The 20,801-nt window shown below is 47.9% G+C and overlaps 1 protein-coding gene across 6 annotated transcripts in view; it reads left to right on the top strand.

Moving 5' to 3' along the window:
• The window catches only part of EEF2K (eukaryotic elongation factor 2 kinase), a 73,668-nt gene extending 54,651 nt beyond the window's left edge, over positions 1-19,017 (top strand). For all 6 annotated transcript variants that reach the window (XM_045776430.2, XM_045776429.2, XM_045776427.2 and 3 more), the window contains exons 11-18: positions 1,591-1,658; positions 4,766-4,843; positions 5,713-5,775; positions 6,843-6,977; positions 7,134-7,322; positions 10,415-10,539; positions 14,363-14,541; positions 15,848-19,017. In XM_045776430.2, coding sequence (XP_045632386.2) covers positions 1,591-1,658; positions 4,766-4,843; positions 5,713-5,775; positions 6,843-6,977; positions 7,134-7,322; positions 10,415-10,539; positions 14,363-14,541; positions 15,848-15,957 — 947 coding nt within the window. In that variant the 3' untranslated portion in view covers positions 15,958-19,017. The remainder of the gene's footprint in view (positions 1-1,590; positions 1,659-4,765; positions 4,844-5,712; positions 5,776-6,842; positions 6,978-7,133; positions 7,323-10,414; positions 10,540-14,362; positions 14,542-15,847) is intronic.
• Positions 19,018-20,801: the final 1,784 nt, after the last annotated feature.

Below are 20,801 nucleotides of genomic sequence, written 5' to 3'. Positions count from 1 at the left end.
GATGGTTTTATGAGTCAGTTCATTGAATAAATTTTCAAGATACAAGTCATCCGAATGCTAGAAAAACAACCCCTATTTTAGAAAACAAGGTGTGTTTATGAAACTAGCTAAACCTTTATACCAAAATTTAACAAAACAGCGAAAAAAGAAAACCTATGTTCCAACCTCACTTATAAATAAATACACAATATAGAAATTCTAAATGAGGTATGAAAAAAAGCTAGTAGTATCCTAAGAGACTACTCCGTCATAATCAAATAGGGTTTTTGCAGGCATCTGACAGCTGTTCCACATTAGGAAACTGATGAACATCATATGAATAGGTCAGAGGCGGAAAACAATCCTTTTTTTTTTTTTTTTTTTTTTTAAGATTTTATTTATTTATTTGACAGACAGCCAGCGAGAGAGGGAACACAAGCAGGGGGAGTGGGAGAGGAAGAAGCAGGCTCCCAGCGGAGGAGCCTGATGTGGGGCTCGATTCCAGGACTCGGGGATCACGCCCTGAGCCGAAATTGAAGTGACAGAGTTTGCTGCTGCTGTGGACGTGGGGTCTGCAGGAAAGAGGGGAGGCAAGGCTGACTCCGGGGGTTTGATCCAAAGAACTTCAAGGGTGGTGTGGCCGTTCATGCAGCTGGGTGAGGCCACAGAGGAGCAGAAGAGGAAGATTTTAGTGTCAAATGTCAAGCCTTTTGGACATTTCCACTAGAGGATCTTGGGTATAGTTTGAAGCAGGAGTTGACAGAATTTTCTTAGATGGCCAGAGGGTAAATCTTTTAGGCTTTGTGGGACGTACGGTTTCTGCATTAGCAGCATGACGTGGCCATGGTACTCAAGTGAACAAGCGTGGCCTTGGTCCAATAAAGACACTGAATTGTATATTTTATGTAATTTTCACATATCTCAAGATACCATTCTTTTAAAATGTTCAACCACTTTAAAATGGAAAAACCATTCTTAAAAACCACGTTAAAAAAAGGAAACAAGCCGGATTTGGCTGTGGAAGTTCAGGGCGGGAGATTGAAACTGGGAACCACCAGAAGCCATCTGAGGCTTCCCCAACTTGTAGCTACTCATTGGGCCCCAAATAGACACATGGCGGTTGTTCCTTCACACCTGCACCTCACTGAAGGCCAGCCGGGGCCCAGGTACGTTCCCTCTAAGCACATTGCACAAGTATATTTGCATTACAACTTCGATAAGTTGTTTGTTTTTTTTTTAAGATTTATTTATTTATTTTAGAGAGCGGGGCGGGGGGCAGATGGAGATTTCCAAAGAGACTCTGTGCCAAGCACGGAGCCCAATCCAGGGCTTAATCTCATGACCCTGAGATCATGACCTGAGTTGAAATCCAAGAGTCAGTCGCTTAACCGACTGAGCCATCCAGGTGCCCCAACTCTAAATAAATTCTTGAGGAAGAACGGTAGCCCCCCCAGGTGCCGACAACATTCTTTTCCCATTTTTGCATCTTCTTAAAAAAATTTAAAATGAAAAAAGGCCTGGTGGCAGGTGCATTCAGTTCTAGGCTGTAGTTGGTGTTTTATAAACAGTTCTGGCGGAGCTGGTGCCTTATCTCTGTTTTCTCTTGCCCAGATTGGCCTGTGTTCAGTGACCTTGACAACATGGCACCCCGAGACCACGACCATCTGGACAACCACCGGGTAAGCTGGAGCGGGACCAGGGGAGCAGGGCGGGGAGGAATGGACTCACTCCTAGTCAGGACCAAGGCTGAATCCTCAGAGCCAGGTCTGCTCCGGGGAGCACAGAGGAATGCAGAAAACTCTCAGCCTCCTGCCCAGGGCAGTGGTGTCCTCTGAGAGGAGCTGGCTCCATCGCCGTTCCTGGAGACGGTTAAAGAAAAGGGAATCCAAATTAGCAACAGTGCAACCTTCTGGTAGATGCTGAGCGAGCTCAGCCCTGGGCTGGTCTGGCCATGTGCCTGTGGATAGCGATCCTGGGAGAGGGAGCACTCCTGGGTTTCAGACGAGTATCTTACAGCACGGTCCGATGTGATGCTCTCAGGCTGGATAAACAGGACAGGTTTCCAGCAGCCTCTGGCTGATCCGCGGTAGGAAGCTGAAGGAGTCACATCCGCATTTACACAAACCAAATTACGGTGTCAAAATAAAAACTCATAGGAATCTTAAAAACAGACTGGGCTGAGATGTCGCCCTTGCACAGACCTCAGGTGCACTTGAAGCTACACCCTGGGATTGCTCCAAAGATTCAAGTCACTCTTGACTGCTTTTCAGCGTTTTTGAGTGGAAGAAAAAAATAAGAGTCGCTGACATTATGGAATTGTCACTATGGGCAGACACTGTTTTAAGAGCTTGATAGATACTGGGGTGCCTGGGTGGCACAGCGGTTAAGCGTCTGCCTTCGGCTCAGGGCATGATCCCGGCGTTATGGGATCAAGCCCCACGTCAGGCTCCTCCGCTGTGAGCCTGCTTCTTCCTCTCCCACTCTCCCTGCTTGTGTTCCCTCTCTCGCTGGCTGTCTCTGTCCTGTCGAATAAGTAAATAAAATCTTTAAAAAAAAAAAAAAAAAGAGCTTGATAGATACTCTCCTTTAAGCCCCAACAACCTATGAGGTAGATCATTTTTTATTCCTTTTTTTTTTTTTAAAGATATTATTTATTTATTTGACGGAGAGAAAGCACAAGCAAGGGAAGCGGGAGAGGGAGAAGCAGGCTCCCTGATGAGCAGGGAGCCCGACCTGGGGCTCGATCCCAGGACCCTGGGATCATGACCTGAGCCAAAGGCAGACGCTTAACCGACCGACCCACCCAGGTGCCCCTTTTTATTCCTTTTATAGTAGATTTCATTCTAGACTTAGAATAAATTTTAGAGTTTCAGAGTAGCTCACACATTCTCATGGTTGAAGAAGGAAAGGTACCAAAGATTAGTAAGGTGAAAAGCCTGTCTCCCATCTGTCCCTCAGCTGCCTGCTTCTTATCCCCGATCTCAGCAGCTGCCTGGGCAGTGCTCTCATGATCCCTGATTTAGGATGAGGACACTGAGGCACAGAAAGGTACAGCCACTTTTGCCCACTGTCATTCAGTGATGGAACCACGGTTCAAATCCACGCCACCTGGCCTCAGACCCACTCTCTGTACTACTGTACTTTGCTTCTTTGCTCCACCCTGGTGTGGGTATTCCCCCCATTTCTCAGATGAGGTAATAGGTGTGGAAAGGTTGGCTTCCTCGCCCGGGGTCCCAGAGCGAGAAGTGCAGAGCCAGGGTATGAGCAGGCTTTCTGTTGCTCAGCTTGGGACTCAGTCCAAAGGGTGGGAGGAGGGGCCCAAGGTCAGGTAGTGGGTGGCGGGGGGAGGGGGTGTTGCAAGGAGCCAGCTACTGGGAGCTTCTGGGTATGGCCTGCTCTCCATTTCCAAAACAGCGTTTCACTCAGCATGCCACACGATTCAGTCGAATGTCTGTAAATTACATCTCAATTTTAAAAATTGAAATATTTTTTAAAAAAGAAACCAGAATAGCCTTTCAGTTCACACAGAACAAAAGCCTTGGGGGAGGTGGAAGAGAAATCCATAGTTCTAGATACAAGGGCAGGGCCTTTTCACGATATGCAGCTCATCAGGGTGGTGGGATTGCTGGCCAGACCAGAGGCCAAGGATTCTACTGTGCATGTTTGCATGGCTCCCGCCTGCCTAGGAGAGAGATCCATTTACGCTGGTGACACCAACCTCTTTTAAATACGTATTTATTTAAGTAAAAGAAAATGGCTTATCTATAGACAATTAGGAAGTATGAATTCACGAAAGTGGTTTTACCTGGAGTGGGAAGGGGTTGAGGGTAGGGAAGGGTGCACAAGAGGTCTAGATTTTAGCAGTAATGTTTTCATTTCATTTAAAAATGAATGATGTGGGGCGCCTGGGTGGCTCAGTCGGTTAAGCATCTGCCTTCAGCTCGGGTCATGATCCCAGGGTCCTGGGATCGAGCCCTGCATCGGGCTCCCTCTCTGTCTGCTCCTCCCCCAGCTCATGATCTTTTTCTCACTCTCTCTAAAATAAATAAATAAAATCTTTTAAAAAATTAAAAAATAAAAAATCTGAAGTAACTAAGGCCTAATGTTAGGAGCTGACAAAGCCGGGTGATAGGTGCCTGGGAGTTCATCTTAGTATTCTCTGTTCTTAGTGGAAAGTGGGGATACTTCTGAGTAGGATGGAGAAGGAAGCATGAAAGTATGAGCTGGATAGTGATGCAGGTGACATGCGGAGATGGCCGGAACCCACCAGTGCAATGAGTGAAGTTTTAGAGATCCTGAACTATCTAGAAGGATAAAAAAATAGGTCCTTGTTTTGGCAGAGGGCTTCACTATAGTAAATATTGCTCTCAGTGCTACACTGGTGTCCTTGGGTCATATCTTACAAACCAGCCTTTGTTTTTCTGCCTGTGGAATGAGTGAGCGGCTCTTCATAATAGCACTTCCTGTGGTCCACTCTCAGTGGGTAACACCTCACTTCATCCTCATCCTTGGATGTAGGTGCTATAGGAATCCCGTGGCTAAGGAAACTGCTGCTCAGGGCCCAGCAGGCAAGTCACAAAGCTCAGACATGCCCAGTTTGCCTCCAGAGCCCAGGCTCTCTGCCACTACTTTATACTGCTCCCTTGTCACCCACCCAGCAAGGGCAGAGGGAAGAGAATGTTCATTGAGGTGATAGACAAAGGAGAGAGAGCACATGGCTGGGACATCCAGAAACCACTACCACTCAGAGGACCACTGAGACCCTAGGACCATCTTCTCTCCACAGGACTCTGAAAACAGTGGAGACAGTGGATACCCCAGTGAGAAGCGGGGTGAGCTGGATGACCCAGAGCCCCGCGAACATGTAAGAAACCCCCAAGAAATGAGACCAGAGTATTTATTGCCTCATGGTCCAGGAGGATGGAAGGGTGGAGGGACACATGAGTGGGTCTTACGAACGTAAGAGGTAAACAGATGCACGAGATCGTTTCAGATAAAACTAAATGCAGGGCAGAGGATAAAACAGGGTCATGTGGACCAGAAAGTTTAGTAAGGGGACAAGTGTGGGGGATTAGGGTTGAAAGTGTTGGACAACTCTTAGGGCAAAGCTGGAACCTCTGGTTGGTGGGTGGAGAGGATGCTGGATAATAGGTCAGAATGACCTATTGGAGTAGGTGGGAGGGCCCAGCTCCACACGTGGTGTTCCGGCCTCCCTGGGGAGGGCGGGGTTTCAAGGCAACCCAGCAGCGTCCTGATGAGGGTGGCTCTGGCGGTGTCTTCCACTGAGAGGTCTTGCCCTGTGCCAGAGTTGAGTCTGAGCCTTCACACCTGTCTTGCGGGCGGCCCTTTGGTCTCAGCTTTGTTACTGCAAGTCAGACTGTTACGGGAGCTTTGGTAAGAGGAAGGAGGTTTTCTTGGTGCTCATCTGCCACGATCCTGTGCCTTGAGTCCTTTCCATTTGTGCACACAGGGTGAGGGCAAGGCTGTGGGCACACCAGCCTATCGGTCCTGCTTGTTACCCTGCATCTTCTCTGCTTGGCACACAGGAGTTCCAGCTGCCCTTCCTAGGGGACAGGCCTGTCCCTTCGGAGGAGGGTCCCCTGGAAGGAGGGTCCTATGGGGAGGGGGGGTGGCCGGGCCTGTCCCGTAGAAGGTTTCCCCTGGAGGGGAGGCAGGGACCTGTTCTTAGGAGGGAGAGCTGCTGTGTGGCTCACCACCCTCCTCTTCCCTCAGGGCCACTCCAACGGTAACCGGAGGTACGAGTCAGACGAAGACAGCCTGGGCAGCTCCGGACGGGTAATGCGCCCTGGGGCATCCTTGTCATGGCTGTGTGCTTGCCTTTTCCAGCCTCTGTTTTTCCTCTCCTGTCATTGCTGTCTGCCCAGGCACCTCACACACCAACTAAAGGAAGATTTTGCAAAGGAGCCAGTCCCCCTGGCAAATACTTTTGATCCCTTGGCCTGGGCAGGGCACCTGTGGAGAGGAATAGAGAAGAGCAGGATAGCCCCTCCTGGGGAGGCGGGGGTGGTAAGGGCCACAGCTCATGTGTCAAAGTCATGCCCACATAACCTCATAGCATTAGTTAATTAACTTCTTGCAACCACCCAATGAGACAGGCTAATGTTATTCATCCCCATTTACGAATGAGAAAACCGAGATCTTAAGCAGCTTTCGCCGGGTTAGCAGGCAAGTATTACTACACGGGTCATTTACACCATGCGGTATTGATTTACCACGTGGGACAGGGTCTCAGCATGGTGTGGAGCAGGGTGGTTCAGCCGTGGTGCCGTTGACTTTCTGGGCTGGGCCCTTCTTGGTCATGGGCGGGGGTGCCCTGTGCACTGCAGGATGGTTATTGTTCACGTTCACGCGGCTGCCTGGCTCTGTCCTGCGAGGACCTTTGGAAGACAGTGTCTTTAGCCGGGAACAAGATGTGGTTTTCAAAACCCATCCCCCAAAGCATCCTGTTGATGCACAGAGGAAAGCGGAGTGGATTTGCTGCAGGGTCTGAAGTCAGGCTTTTCTGGCGCATTGCATGGGTCACAGGCCAAGGGGGCAGCTTAGGGTCCAGCCTCCCAAGCAAAGCCTGCTTGAGAAATGAGAGCGAAACGCTTTGAACTGCTGCAGTGCGTCGGCTGGCCTTTGTACTAGGATATCCCCACAGCGCCCATAAATTGGTAGGATTTGAGGGATTAGAAGTGGAGCCATGTTTGTCCAAGAAAATTTGATACCTTCAGGGTTTGCTCCCTGCGTCTTGCCAGCCAGGTTCATGCAGTAGGAGCGGCCGACGGCTGGTGATGGCGCCTGCATCCCTGCCCCTCATTCCCTGACCTATAAACTCCGGGCCCCGGTCTCTCCTGCAGGTCTGCGTGGAGAAGTGGAATCTCCTCAACCCGTCCCGCCTCCACCTGCCGAGACCTTCCGCCGTGGCCCTGGAAGTGCAAAGGCTTAATGCTCTGGACCTGGAGAAGAAAATCGGGAAGTCCATTCTGGGAAAGGTACCTGCGATGCCCGTCTCAGAGCCCTCTTGCCACTGACCCAAAGCCCGGCCCATGCTTCTGCTCCACTCTTCGCTTCCTCCTGCAGGCTGCCGGGGTGCCCGGGGGTGGAGCTGCCCAGGCAGCTGGGCCAACACCCAGGTGTCTGTGTGGCAGGTGCATTTGGCCATGGTGCGCTACCACGAGGGTGGGCGTTTCTGCGAGAAGGACGAGGAGTGGGACCGCGAGTCGGCCGTCTTCCACCTGGAGCACGCAGCCGACCTGGGCGAACTGGAGGCCATCGTGGGCCTGGGGCTCATGTGCTCACAGCTGCCGCACCACATCCTGGCCGACGTCTCTCTGAAGGTGAGGGGTGGCAGGGACCCAGCCACGGGGGTGCTCCGTCATCATCCTCCCCATCCTGCAAGTTTGTGTGTGCCCCAGAAACTTCCTGAACACAAGTTAGGGCCAGGTTCTTGCCGGTTAGCTGAAACTGGCGGGATTGGGCTCTGCCCCTGGAGGACGAGTACAAGGTGACAGTAGGTTTCCAAGCAGTTACGACCGGGCGTGATGGGAAAAGCAGAAGATACTGGGGGAGGCAGGTGGGGAGGGGCCCCGAGTGGGTGTCCCAGGGTCAAGGGAGGCTTCCTGATACCAGGTTCCAGCTGTGTCCTCAGTAGTGAGAACAGAGCCCGACACACAGTACATACTCAATGTACGCTTGCGGAACAGATGAATAAGGTACCCTCTGAGTTAGACCCTAAAGCTGAGTGGGAGTCAGCCAGGCAGAGTGCAGGACGTGAGCCGTCCAGGCAGGGGGAACAGAGGTGACAGGACGGTCAGAGCTGGAACTTTATTTGCCGCTGACCTGAGCAACTTCTTTGCTGAATCAGATAATAGTTTTAAATACTGAGAAATGGGTCTTCAATTTCCTGTGTTAGTGTCATGATTACAGATGTGACACACTTTTAAGTTTAACCTGCATTATCAATATTTTCTCCGTCCCTTTGTTTTCATCAAAAAGAACAATCAAACTCTGATCTGTAGAGGGGCGCCTGGCTCAGTCGGGGGAGCACATGACTCTTGATCTCGGGATTGTGAGTTCAAGCCTCATGTTGGATGTAGAAATTACTTAAAAATAAAACCTTTAGGGGTGAGCCTGGGTGGCTCAGTTGGTTATGCACTTGATGAAGCAGTTAAGCGTTCATTTCGACTCAGGTCACAATCTCGGGGTTGTGGGATAGAGGCCCGAGCTGGCTCTGTACTAGGTATGGCGCCAGCTTAAGATTCCCTCCCACTCCCTCTGCCTCTCCCCCCGCTCTCCCTTTCTAAAAAAAAAAAAAAAAAACAATAAATAAGTAAAATCTTTAAGGACAAAAAAACTTCCTGATAATTTCACAGTCAGCTGTCATGAGAGTGACGTACAGCAGCCTAGGCCCATTCCCCCAGCATCCGCCTGCAAGCCTGGCACAGAGAGGACGCTCAGAAGGATCTGAGGCCTGCAGAAAGGAATCTCAGAGCCCAGGATGAGTGGTGAGGGGCCAGGACTGGGGGGCAAGTCTCCTTGTGACCTCAGGCTGTTTGCACACACCACACCCTGGCACCCTTGTAAAGGAATCGAGAGGCCATTTCAGTTTCCCCATCTTTAGGCATCCTGAAGGCCTTTCTCTGGAGGATGGACTCTGGCAGCTTCCACTAGCAGGAGTGTGGTGGGACAGAGCTTTGTGGTTAGGACAGGGCAGGCCGGAAGGAAGTGAGCTGTGTCCCAGCAGGCTTATGGCTTAGCAAGTAAAACGATGGGCATGCACCCTGAGAAGCCGCTGTGCGCTCTAGAAAGCCCATCACCCACTTTCTCCAGTGACCCCCTCCTTTGGAACTTGCGTTGCTGTTGTTGTTTTTGCTAAGACATGCATTTATTCCACACGTTTTTTGAAAGTCTCCTACACTTGGCACTGTCCTAGGTTCCTGCTCTCATGGAGCAAACTTTTCAGGTGGGAAAGGATGTCGTACAGACCATAATTAACAAATAAGAATCTTTCCAACAGAATTAAAAATAAGTAGCCTTTATTGAGCACTTCCTGTGCCGGGCATTGTTCTGATATGCTGGGGAAAAAAATACGACAGGGAATGTGACAGAGGGGCTGGACAGACTTCTCGTGTTAGGACACAGATTCTGGCTACAGGGGAGGCTGAGAAATGTAGTTTTTAGCTTTTCAGCCATGTGCTGGCAAAAATATGGTGGAGGAGAATGGATATGGGGACAACAGGTGGTCTTCTTGAAGCCCAAAGGTTGAGAAGGGCCTGGTGGGCTGATAGGAGGGTTTGGGATTTGTCTCTGAGTAAGGGAAGAAGCCATAGAGCAGCTTTTGATAGAGTACTATGACCTGACTTGGTCTTTAAAAGCATCTCTGTGGCCGCTGCGATGGGAAGGATCTTGGGGGAGCAGCATGGAAGCAGGTAGGAGTGGGGAGTGTTGGTGGGAATGTAACAGGGTGCAGCCACGGTGGGAAACAGTTGGGCAGCGCCTCCAAAGGCCAAGCATAGAGTACATGTGACCCAGCGACTCCACTCCTGGGTATCTACCCAAGAGAATAAAAACACACATCCATGTGAAAACTCGTAACAGATGTTCATAGCAGCATTATTCACAATAGCCAGAAGGTGGAAACAATCCAGACGTCTACCAACTGATGAATAAAATGTCATATATCCATACAATGGAATGTTAATTGGCCATAAAAAGAACAAAGCACTGATACATTAAAACCTTTAGGTTAAGTTAAAGAAGCAAGTGCTAGCAGACCACATAATGTATGATGGTATATACAGTGTCCAGAATAGAGAGATTTCTAGAGACAGAATGTAGGCTAGTGGTTACTTAGGGCTGGGTGGGATGGGGCATTTGGGAGGTGATGGTGGAGGGGTATGGTGTTTTGGTTTCTTCTTGGGCTGATGAAAATATTCTGAAATTGATAATGGTGATAGTTGCACATTCTGTGAATATACTAAAACCCACTGAATTGTGTGCTTTAAATGGATGAATTGTACAGTATGTGAATTACATCTCAATAAAAGAAAATGTTAAAAAATAAGTACATAAAAATAAGAACTTTTTAAATAATGGAAGCGGGGAGCCCTACTGGAGGCAGGAGACGATGTGGCTCTTGGAGGAATTGGAGCAAATGGAGTACAGTGAGCAAGAGTGGGCTAAGCTGGGGTGCCTGGGTGACTCAGTTGGTTAAATGCCTGCTTTCGGCTCAGATTCATGATCTCGGGGTCCAGGGATCGAGTCCCGTATCGGGCTCCCTGCTGAGCAGGGAACTTGCTTCTTGCTTTTTCTCTCTCTCTCAAATAAATAATTAAAATCTTAAAAAAAAAAAAAAAAAAGAGTAGACTAAGCTTCCATTCCTCCCTGCCGCATCTCTGTCTCTCTCCCCCTCTTTGGTTTGTATTGACAGGATTCAGAAGAGAATAAAACCAAAGGATTCGAATACTTACTGAAGGCAGCTGAAGCTGGCGACAGACAGTCCATGATCCTGGTGGCTCGGGCTTTTGACACGGGCCAGAACCTCAGCCCAGACAGGTACTGTGGCTGTCGCTCAGGCAGAGCTGGTGGGATGTTGGGCTGCGGGTGGGGGTTTCCCCTCAGTAGCAGCACAGACCCGGGTTCCCCAGTCCCAGGCTCCTACGGTGGACGAGATATTTCACCTCCCTGATCTCAGTCTCTTCATGGTGTGAAATGGGAATAATTAAAGAAACTGTATCCCAGGGTGGTTGTGTGAGGGTTAATTGAGATGATGCCTGTAATTCTCACTGTGCCTGGCAGATTCAGCGTGAGATAAATGATGGACCTCTTAACCATTATGTAAAAAGATTTGCTTTCGATCCAGAGTGGTTGTCCCTAGATGATAGGATTAAGGGTGATTTAATTTTCTCTTTCTACTTTTATTTATTATTTTTTTAAAGAACACTTTTATTTATTTTTATTTTTTTGAGAGAGAGTGTGTGGGGGAGGGGCAGAAGGAGAAGAAGAGCGAGAATCTCAGACTCCCTGATGAGCATGGAGCCCACGACTCTGAGATCGTGACCTGAGCCGAAATCAAAAGTGGTAGCTTAAACAACTGAGCCACCCAGACGCCCCTCTACTTTTATTTTTATTGTTTCTTACTTCGGAGAGGGAGAGGTGGGAGGGGAGCGAGCTCCAACGGTGGCTTAGGCCTGGTGTGAGTTTCCAGAGTGGCTCTGAGTCTCCTGGAGGCCACGACTCTGCAGGTGCCGGCACTTTTCCAGCTGTCTCCTTCGGCTCGGGGGCCAGGACTGCTTTCTGCAGTGGGAGGAAGAGAGCTTCACCTCATTTTCTTGGCTTAGCCAGTGGGAAGTCCCAGAGGTCCCAGCAGTGGAGACTGTTTGGTGGAATGAAACTGGTCATGGGACCCATTGCTCAGCCCTGTGGCCCCCACTGGATCACAGCTACTCCTGCTGTCCTCAGGAGCCCCTGGCTCCCTGGATGGGAGCAGGTGGGCACGTTTATTGTTTATACTGGACCTTCCCCCCTCTTTGGGCCAAGGTCTCATCTCCCTTCCCTGGGTTTAGGGAACATCAGGACTGTGGCTGTGTCATATCCAGCTCTCAGTATTTAAAATGTCTCGCTACGTGACATCCTTCCTGTTCTGCATATCATGCAGCCCAAAAACGGATCAGATATCTGCTGTGTGACAATAATGCCCCCTTCTATTTGGACCGTACCTTCATATCTGTGATTATATCTCATTGAGAGCAAGAATCAGGTCTCCTTGCATCTCTCTAATCCCAGCGCTTACCGTGGGGCCTGGCTTAGTAGTCAAATGAATGAACCAACACTTCTCCCTGACGCAGACAGGGCAGGTCTTTTAGCCCCGTTACGTGGATGACTCGACTAGTTCTGAGAAGTGAGGGGACTTGCCCGTGGTCAGATAGCTAGCAAGTGACAGGGCCAAATCTTGGGTCTTCTCCCCTTTTCTCCAGTGTACTATGCATTGGCCTGCTCCTCAGTGGACTGGCGTGGAGAGGAGGTGAACCAAAACAACATGACATGGTTATGTCAGGTCAAATGCCAACATGTGTGATGCCCGTTGATGGCCGTGGGGGAGCCCAGCATGGGTGGGAGGGCCTGGAGCTGGACATTGAAGATTTGTCTCTGGGGTCTTTAGGAAGTCTTTGCTCTTGTATGTTTTCTCCTTATGCCTTTTGTTTACTTTTTACTTGGGATGATAGTGTTTTGTTTTATTTTTGATTGGTTAAGAATTTTTCTTTCAGATTTATTTATTTATTTATTTATTTATTTATTTATTTATTTATTTATTTATTTAAGAGAATGAGAGAGAGCACAAGCAGGGGGAGCAGCAGAGGGAGAGAGAGAAGCAGATTCTCCACTGAGCAGGGAGCCCGATGTGGGGCTCGATCCTAGGACCCGGAGATCATGACCCGAGCTGAAAGCAGACGCTTAACCGACTCAGCCACCCAGGCGCCCCTGTTAAGAATTATTTAATATTAAGGCTATCAACTCCTAGGCATATGCTTCTCTTTTTAAAAAAAAATGTTTTTCAGGGATGGCTGCCATTACTCTGGGGGGAGGGGGAGCGTATGTTCCACTCGACCATTGTACTGGGTTTGGGGCAACTGGTTTCTAATATTCGTGTAGTTAAATCTATCACAATTTTCTTTTATAGCTTCTGCTATAGTCATTTTCTTATTCTTCTTCCTCATTCCAAGCAGTTCCAGCCTCTTCCATTCAGGGAGCGTTAATTAAGGGCCAGCTCTGGGTAAGGCAGGGCCCCATGTAGGCCCAAATTTGCATTTATGTGGTTTCAACCTTCTCAGAAGTTACCACTTAACACGGGAAGAAAAAGTCACTGGAAATTCCGAGGCAGGGTGGGCACCCTCACCACTGGGTGTAGAGTCGGGTGGGGGTGGGCAGGGAGAGATTAGGCCCTTTCTCTTCTTTCCCATGTAATGTGTTTGAGGCAGGTCTGCTTTGCCCTTCTAGATTGGGGAGGGTGAAAGCTGAAAAGAGTGAGATCATGTAGCTCAGTGACTTCCAGTCCACTGTTAAAACCCTAGTTTGTCAGGTATGTCACTGGTAATTTTCAAATTATTGGTCCTTTCTATGAAATAAAATGGAATCAGTGTCATCTCCCGAATCCCATCCCAGCCAGCCACGTGTTCACATTTCTTCCTTCAGACATTGAGGGAGGCTGAGCTATTTGCCAGGCCCTGGGAATGCCGCAGTGGACAAAACAAAGTTCCAGGCTTCTCGGAGTTTATGTCCTAGCCAGGGGAAACCGTGATACGCAAGTGAATAAGTAAACAGAATTACAGATTGAGGTGATTGTGGGAAATGGGGTGTTTGGGGATGGTGCCTCCAAAGAGGTGATGTATGAGCTGAGGTTGAGGGGATGAGGAGTCAGGTATGGAAGGACGAAGAATGAATGCTCCAAGCAGAGGGAGCAGCAGGTGGGAAGGCCCAGGGGCAGACAGGGTCTGGCATGTTCAGGGAGGAGAAGAGGGCCCAGCCAGTTCGGCATGGAAGGAGATTAATGAGAGTGTGGACAGGTGGAGCCAGGTCAGGTAGGGCCTCAGAGGAGAGGCCAGCAAATCATGGGAGCTGTGGCTCTTGGAATATTTCACGAGACCCATAGACTTTCTTATCTGCATTTCTCTTTGCTCTTTCCTGATGTGCTATAAATAGTACTCACATGCTTAGTTAGTACACTCCAAGAAAAAGCCCGCTGCCCTGTTTGCTCTTTATTTCATGTTGTTCAGATTTGCATGGAACCTGTGTCTGCCCTCGATGGCTTGGTTGTTCCTGTGCTGTAGTAGGGAAAAAGAATTGACGGTAGAGGGGCAGAGCCAGAGAGAGAAGCCCACTGCTCTGGGGAGAGCCCTGTGTTGTGCTGGAGGAGAGCCAGAGCTGGCCAGCACAGGCAGAGGATAAGATGGGGCTGAGGGACTGCTGTTAGCTTGGGTGGTTCTGGAGGCCCTGGCAAAGGGTTCCCCACCCACCTCTTTTCCTGCCTGAGTCATAGGGCAGATTGGCTGGTGTCCCAGCCACTGCTAATGCTAGCCCATAGTGTGATTTTGTACTTACTAAAAAAAATGCCCCCTTCCTCAAGATACTGTACATCATCTGTTGGAAAATTGTGTAATATACCAATCTTGCTAGGGAAAGCTACCTGACAGATGTCTTCATACGTAAATGTACAATGTGAATGACACCCCTTAGATGTGGTAGCATTGGGTACTGTGGGTCATGAATCATAGGTGGTGGCCCCATTGGGATCCCTGACTTGTCCCTCCTGCTGATGGGCCTCTTCCCTCCTGCCCATTTCCTTGGTAACTTCTGACTTTTCCCTTGTATGCCCTGGAAGGTCCCAAGACTGGCCAGAGGCTCTGCACTGGTACAACACTGCCCTGGAGATGACAGACTGTGACGAGGGCGGTGAGTATGACGGGATGCAGGATGAGCCTCGGTACACGCTGCTGGCCAGGGAGGCTGAGATGCTGTTCACCGGCGGTTGCGGACTGGAGAAGGACCCACAGAGATCAGGTAGGGCCTGATGAACCAGCCCCTGTGTGGGGACAGGGCTAGGCCAGGAGGGCCATAGTGCCTGTCTCAGTGGGAATTACAGCAAGACACAAGACTGAGTCTCTTCATTCCTTGGAGAGGAGAAAGATTCCTACTGGCCCTGTGTGCCGGGCTGGATGCCCACGTGGTGCTGGTTTAGGAGGGGGCTTTATGGAGCTGGTATGCAGATGAACATTTTTATTTTAATGGTTACATATTAGGAGTTTGGTATTTCTACAGTTTTAAAAATTGAACTGACATTTCATTACATAAAATTCACCATTTTTAAGTGTATGGTTCTGTGGCTTTTAATATATTTATCATATCGTGCAACCATCACCACTATTTAATTTCAGAACATTTCCATCACCTGGTAGCGGTGACTCCCCATTTCTTCCCTCTGTCCCTGGAAACCACCAACCTACTGCCTGTCTGTATGGATTTGCCTGTTCTAGATGTTTCATATAAATGGACTCATACAATATGTGGCCTTTTGTATCTGGCTTCCTTCACTTAGCATCATGTTTTCAGGGTTCATCCATGTTGTAACATGTATCAGTATGCCATTCCTTTTTATTACCAAACGATATTCCATCCTGTAAATACACCACATTTTCTTTATCCATTCATCAGTTGACCTGCATGTTATATATATATTTTTTCTGTTACATATTAAACATACTGGACTCCTGATTTCGTAGGATGATCCTAAATTTAAAAGTTCAAAAGTGTTTTTTAAGGTGGTATTAAAAAACAACAACAACAACCCCTAAGCAAATAATAATGCAGTTCTGGAATCCCTTATTTGAAATTTCTAAATCCAAAAAACTCTGAAAACCAAGTGTTTTTGTACACGTTGCACAGATTTCCTTGGAAGCAAAACTCTCCAGAACTGACACGAGGCTGTTAATAATCTTTATTTCTTCCCCTTTCATGCATTCCTCCTAATTAGTCTTGTAAAAATCCTCAGCCCGATTCTCATTGGTTCAAATGGAATCCCCCCACCCACCCCTAAACCAATCACTGAGCTCATTGAGATGGCTTACTCTGATTGGCTGTGTCTATGTCTGGATGTCTGATTGGCTATATGGAAGTCCCTATGGCCAAGTGGGAATGGGGAGAGTGCTTTGATTGGTTAGGCTTGAATCACGTGCCCACCCAGGTTCCACGGCGGGGGTAAGAGGATGAGGAGCTCAGGATGGCTGTTCCCAGGAAGGGGTCTGGGACACGGGACTGGCAAAAATGACAGGTGGTTCACCTCTTTGTGCCCCACTTTGCTCTTCTTCAGGCGACTTGTACACACAGGCAGCCGAGGCAGCGATGGAAGCCATGAAGGGCCGGCTGGCCAACCAGTACTACGAGAAGGCGGAGGAGGCCTGGGCGCAGATGGAGGAATAGCTTGCCAGGAAAACACTGCCGGCCAGTCCCAAGCAAAAAGGCTAAGACGGGGAGGGAAAAGACTTATTGACTTCTTTAGGGTTTTTTTGGCGGGAAAGAGCAAGTATTTTTACTGTGTTGTAAATCAACTTTTGTATTTCGTTTTTTGACTCTTGAAAATGTCTTTGCTATTGGCGAAGACTCTGCAGCTGTCCCTTAGGGCAGTATCTTGGGGAGTGGGGATTGAAAAAGCAGCCCAATGAACCAGCGTATTGTTTTGAGCTTTTTGGGGGGGGGGGGTCATGAGATATAAGAAAGTGCTTTTCTGCCATGAATTAGAAAAATAGGGCTTTGGGCTTTATTCGCCAGCTTTTTCAGGCTCTACTGAAATGAAATCTCAGGCCCACAGAACTTGTTTCCTGAATCATAATGGGGAAGGTAGAGCTGCAAATTAATTTTCCTTGGGGTGCATATTATCATGACTTAGTGCAAAGCCATACTTCTCAGAGCATTTGGAAGCATGCATGGCATCGTTCTGTGGATGTGAGATTGTACGGTACCCAAGCCCCCTTCCGTTCTTGGCAAAGGCCCACACACTAACCGTTTGCTAATCTTGTAGTTTAATTTCCTTCCCAAATGCAACTGATTTTCTGGAATACAGCCAAATTCCGTTTTTTAGCATGCTTTCTGCAGTGGGCTTTAGAAAACAGATTGGATTTTTTTCGTATGCACACATTTACTACCTCTAACTTAGCTAGTGTGGAAGTGGGTGCGCCTCAAACATTTTACGTGTAAGAACCGAAATTTGGAATTGGAGCCTTTCCTCCAAGCAGACACATACTTCGCATCTCAGTGGCAGCATCCACAGTGTAACTAAAGTACTTTGTACAGTGTTCCTCTGTGTTTTCTTAGCATCTGACGTTCGTATGTAGGCTCTGTTCCCCAACCCCTGTCCTTGCCATTTTCTGCTTGAAGCTGGGCTGATTTTCTTGTAAATTGCAGCAGTACGATTTCAGCAGCGGCCCCTTGAGATTTATCTAAGATGTTTGAGGAAGAGAGGGCAAGAACTATAAACACTTAACTAATTCCAGTAGTTTCCCCAGGGCCAGGATGTGGCTCTGCATTTCATGAGCTTTCCCCTTAAAAGGAGTAAGATTTAATACCAGTATGATTTCAGCCGGTGTGTCAAGGCAAAGAACAGACACTGCTTTGATCAAGCCCAGGTGCTAAAGCAGCCTCTCTTTCTGTGTTAAAAAGTGAAAACCAAACAAGCAGAATGTGGCATAGAAACCGTTCTTATCTGTCCATTAAAACAGCTCTTTCAGCACAATACTGTTAAGTGCTGTGGAGTCCTGAACCTGGGCCAGCATCTGAACCTTTGGTTCTAAAGTTCAGGGTGTGCACAGGTGGAAAAAATCAAGCCGACTCCGAGTTGCCCTTGGAAAAAATCCTTTAGACCACCTGTAAGTTACAGTATCCCTCATTTTTGCATATGGATTCACCACAACAAGCTTCCTTTACAGGTTGGGACAGATCACCCTTTTTTCATTTGCAGCCAGTCAAGAAAGTTGGCTTGTGTTAGGTTTTTCATCTGTGTATTTTAAACCCGTGCATCTAGTTAAATTGCATATGGTAAATGTACATGAGAAGCAGCTTGATTGTAACTTATCTCTTACCTCTGGTAAAAGGCCAGATAGTAAATATTGTAGGCTTTGTAGGTCATAGGGTCTCTGTTGTAACTACTCAGCCCTGCTGTTGTGAAGAAACACCAAGGAACAGTACCTAAATGAATGAGCTTGGCTGGTGTTCCAATAAAACTTTATTTACCAGAACAGGCTGCCTAGGCAGTAGTTTGCCAACTCCGGCTCCAGTCCTTGACTAAGGGTCACTATAGTGTGCTCTGAAGCCAGAAGCTGTCTCAGCGTTGCAGCTTTCAGTGCTCAAAAACACAGTGCCTTGGCAGAGTGAGCACTCGATAAACGGTAAACGTGTGAGCAAATGGAGAGCCAGCCCTAGTCACAGCACCTAATCCGAGGCGCCAAGTCTTCCAACCAGTAACAATTTGTTGTCTGAATTGGCTTGTGATGTCACTCCTCCAGTTCCAACCCACCCACCTCCATGGCCTTAACTCAGCCACCTTATCTTCCAGGAGGCTGGGATGGCCTGGATACATAGCTAAGCAAATGCTTATTCAGGACCAGTGAGAGTCAAATGATCTGCAAGAGGCCGAGATCCTTCTGAGCCAGTAGGAAAACTTCTCCCACCTTCAAAACCTAGTTTTGTGCCTGCTAAAGCTGGTTAGGGCATCTTTTTTTTTTTTTTTTTCCCATAGATTCTGGGCACGCAAAAACAAAAGACAACCCCAGGACATTCCAGCCCAATTGGGAAGACATCAGAGACCATCATCAAGGGCAGGTGGAGGTTCAGAACAGTCTGGGATATAGTCCCATATCTTCCATCATAGATGGAGAAACCAAGGTTTTGAAAGATAGACTCTCAACAGTGACCCTGCTGGTTAGCTAGCTGTAGCTAGGATTTGAAAGGCGCTGTTATTTAGAGGATCCCGGGAATAAAATTTAAAATAAGACTAGAGTGTAATGTCCCTCTCGGGTTTGCTTTAGGTTTTTTGTTTTTGTTTTTTTTTTTAAGCAGACTTTATGGATGTAAGAAGGAAAAAAAAAATCCCAAACCCCAGGGCATCTGAATATCCCTTCCCCTGAGGCACTGTGGGAATTCATCATCAAATGCGAACTTGGGGAACCAAGCCAGGTAAAGTGTCCTCGTTGCTGTCTTAGTGACTTCCTTTCATCCCAGCACATTTTTCTGCCCTACTGGACATGATTTACAAATCAACACGTTTACAAAGGTATATGCAGCTTGTGTGGGGGAAAAGAGACAAAATATGGATATTCTCTGCATGGATTTGTGCCTGTTAACTCCTGTTTCTAGTCTCAAGGTAACCGTTTAACCTAGACAAGGTGGACTCTGGGTGGGACCCAGAGAAGTGGCCTGTGTTATATGTTTATGTTTGCATATGTACTCAGTTCATGTTGTCTTTTCAAATAAAGTGGTCTCTTTGTTTCCGGTCTCAAATTCAAATGCCTCCTAGTAACATGGGACAGAGTGGCTGCCCGGATGAAGCAGCTGTCTGGGAACCCAGGCTCTGTCTGAAAGGAGCAGCTGGGATAGAGCTCCAAGTGATTGTCACCATGAGAAGTGTGCGGGCGCCATGTCGCCCCGTTTTCCAGTCTCTGAAGAGCTGCTGAAATTGGATTTGTTAATGCGAGTTCTCCTGATTTTTAATATTTCCAATAAATTGTAATTTTTTAAAAAAAATTTCGTCTAGATTTGGCCCTGTGCTGTCCTTTTGCTTTCAAGTATGTGAACCTTTTTTTTCCTCCCCTGATTCTTCTCATCCATAAAACAGAAAGAATAATCTTTATACTTTGAAGTTGTCATCCGCCTCAAAGAAGATAATGCATGTTAAAGATGTTTTGTGATCCAGAACTTAAGAAAATCTTGGTCACCGGTATGATCGTTTGGTTTCAAACTAATGCTTTTTCAACTTAAAGAAATGTGAACTTATGCATAGTACACTGAAGTCACATATTTAGGTCCATTGGCTTCCTGAGGCCCCACTAAAATGACAGGAAAGAGATTTTCCTAGTGGCATAAGCCCATGAGGCTGGAAAGCAGAAGATTATAATTGAATTAGCACTGAGAACCCCGCCGCCCCCAAAGGCTGAGGCATTGGCACCTGGAACCTCTGGAAGGAGAGGGGGAAATGAAATGGGGCTAAAAACACAGGGTCCGTTGAAAGACTTAAAGGATCAGACCGCTAGACCTGTTCACCTGCCCTGTGTAGCGAGGCTGCTGCCTGTCCATCACCCTGCAGAAGCCTGGGAGGCCAGGCACAGTAAAGTCTGACTGCTCTACAGAAAAAAGGGTTAAGGGGAAGTTTCCATATTGGCTGTAAAGGCTTCACCAGCCGCCTTTTCCTCCTTTGCTGCCAGGCATTGGCAACCTGACTTTGACCCTCCTGGCAGAAGGCAGACAACTGGAGAAAGCCCTAGGGAATCTGAGATGAACTACTTAAAAGTCCTTCCTCCTAAGGAAACTGGCTGGAGGGAGCACCTCACTGGAAAGACCTCAAGCCACCAAACCCCACATCCACAGGAATTCCCACACCTTTTAGAGGCCCATTTTTAAAAACTTGAATAGCCGGCCAAAGATCTCTGTGTAAGGACCCGTAAGCATTTCACACAAAAGACGCCAGAACCAATCAACAGAAGAGACCATCTTGGAGCAAACGAAATGCAAGAAGGAGGATACCTTAAGAAACAAAAAGCTATGGTTAGTTTCCTTAGCTAAGATATTGCAGGGGTGGGGTGCCTGGGTGGCGCAGTGGGTTAGGCGTCTGACTCCTGGTTTCAGCTCAAGTCATGATTTCAGAGTTCTGGGGGCGAGCCACATTGGGCTTGGTGCTCAGCGTGGACTCTGAGATTCTCTCTCTCTCTCTCTCTGCCCCTCCTGCTCATGCTGTCTCTAAAATAAACACAATCTTAAAAAAAAAGATATTGCAGGGGTGCCTGGCTGGTTCAGTGGGTGGAGTGAGTGACTCTTCCTCTCCGGGTTGTGGTTACAAGCCCCGTGTGGAGTGTAGAGATTACTTAAAAATAAAAATCTTAAAATTTTTTTTTCGCATCCATGAAAAGAACAGATGCAATTCTAAAAATTCACACAACAAAAGAGCTCTTGTAAATTGAGTGTATTCTTACAGAAATGAGTAACTTAAAGGGTTGGAAAATAATGGAAGAGCTCTCCCAGGAAGTGGAACATCAATGATGTTTTTTGGAGTAGTGCTG

The sequence above is a fragment of the Ursus americanus genome, chromosome 2 (genome assembly GCF_024610735.1).
Source record: "Ursus americanus isolate L20-20 chromosome 2, mUrsAme1.1.p, whole genome shotgun sequence".
Taxonomy (NCBI): Eukaryota; Metazoa; Chordata; class Mammalia; order Carnivora; family Ursidae; genus Ursus; species Ursus americanus.
This window is presented reverse-complemented; position numbering and strand designations above follow the sequence as displayed.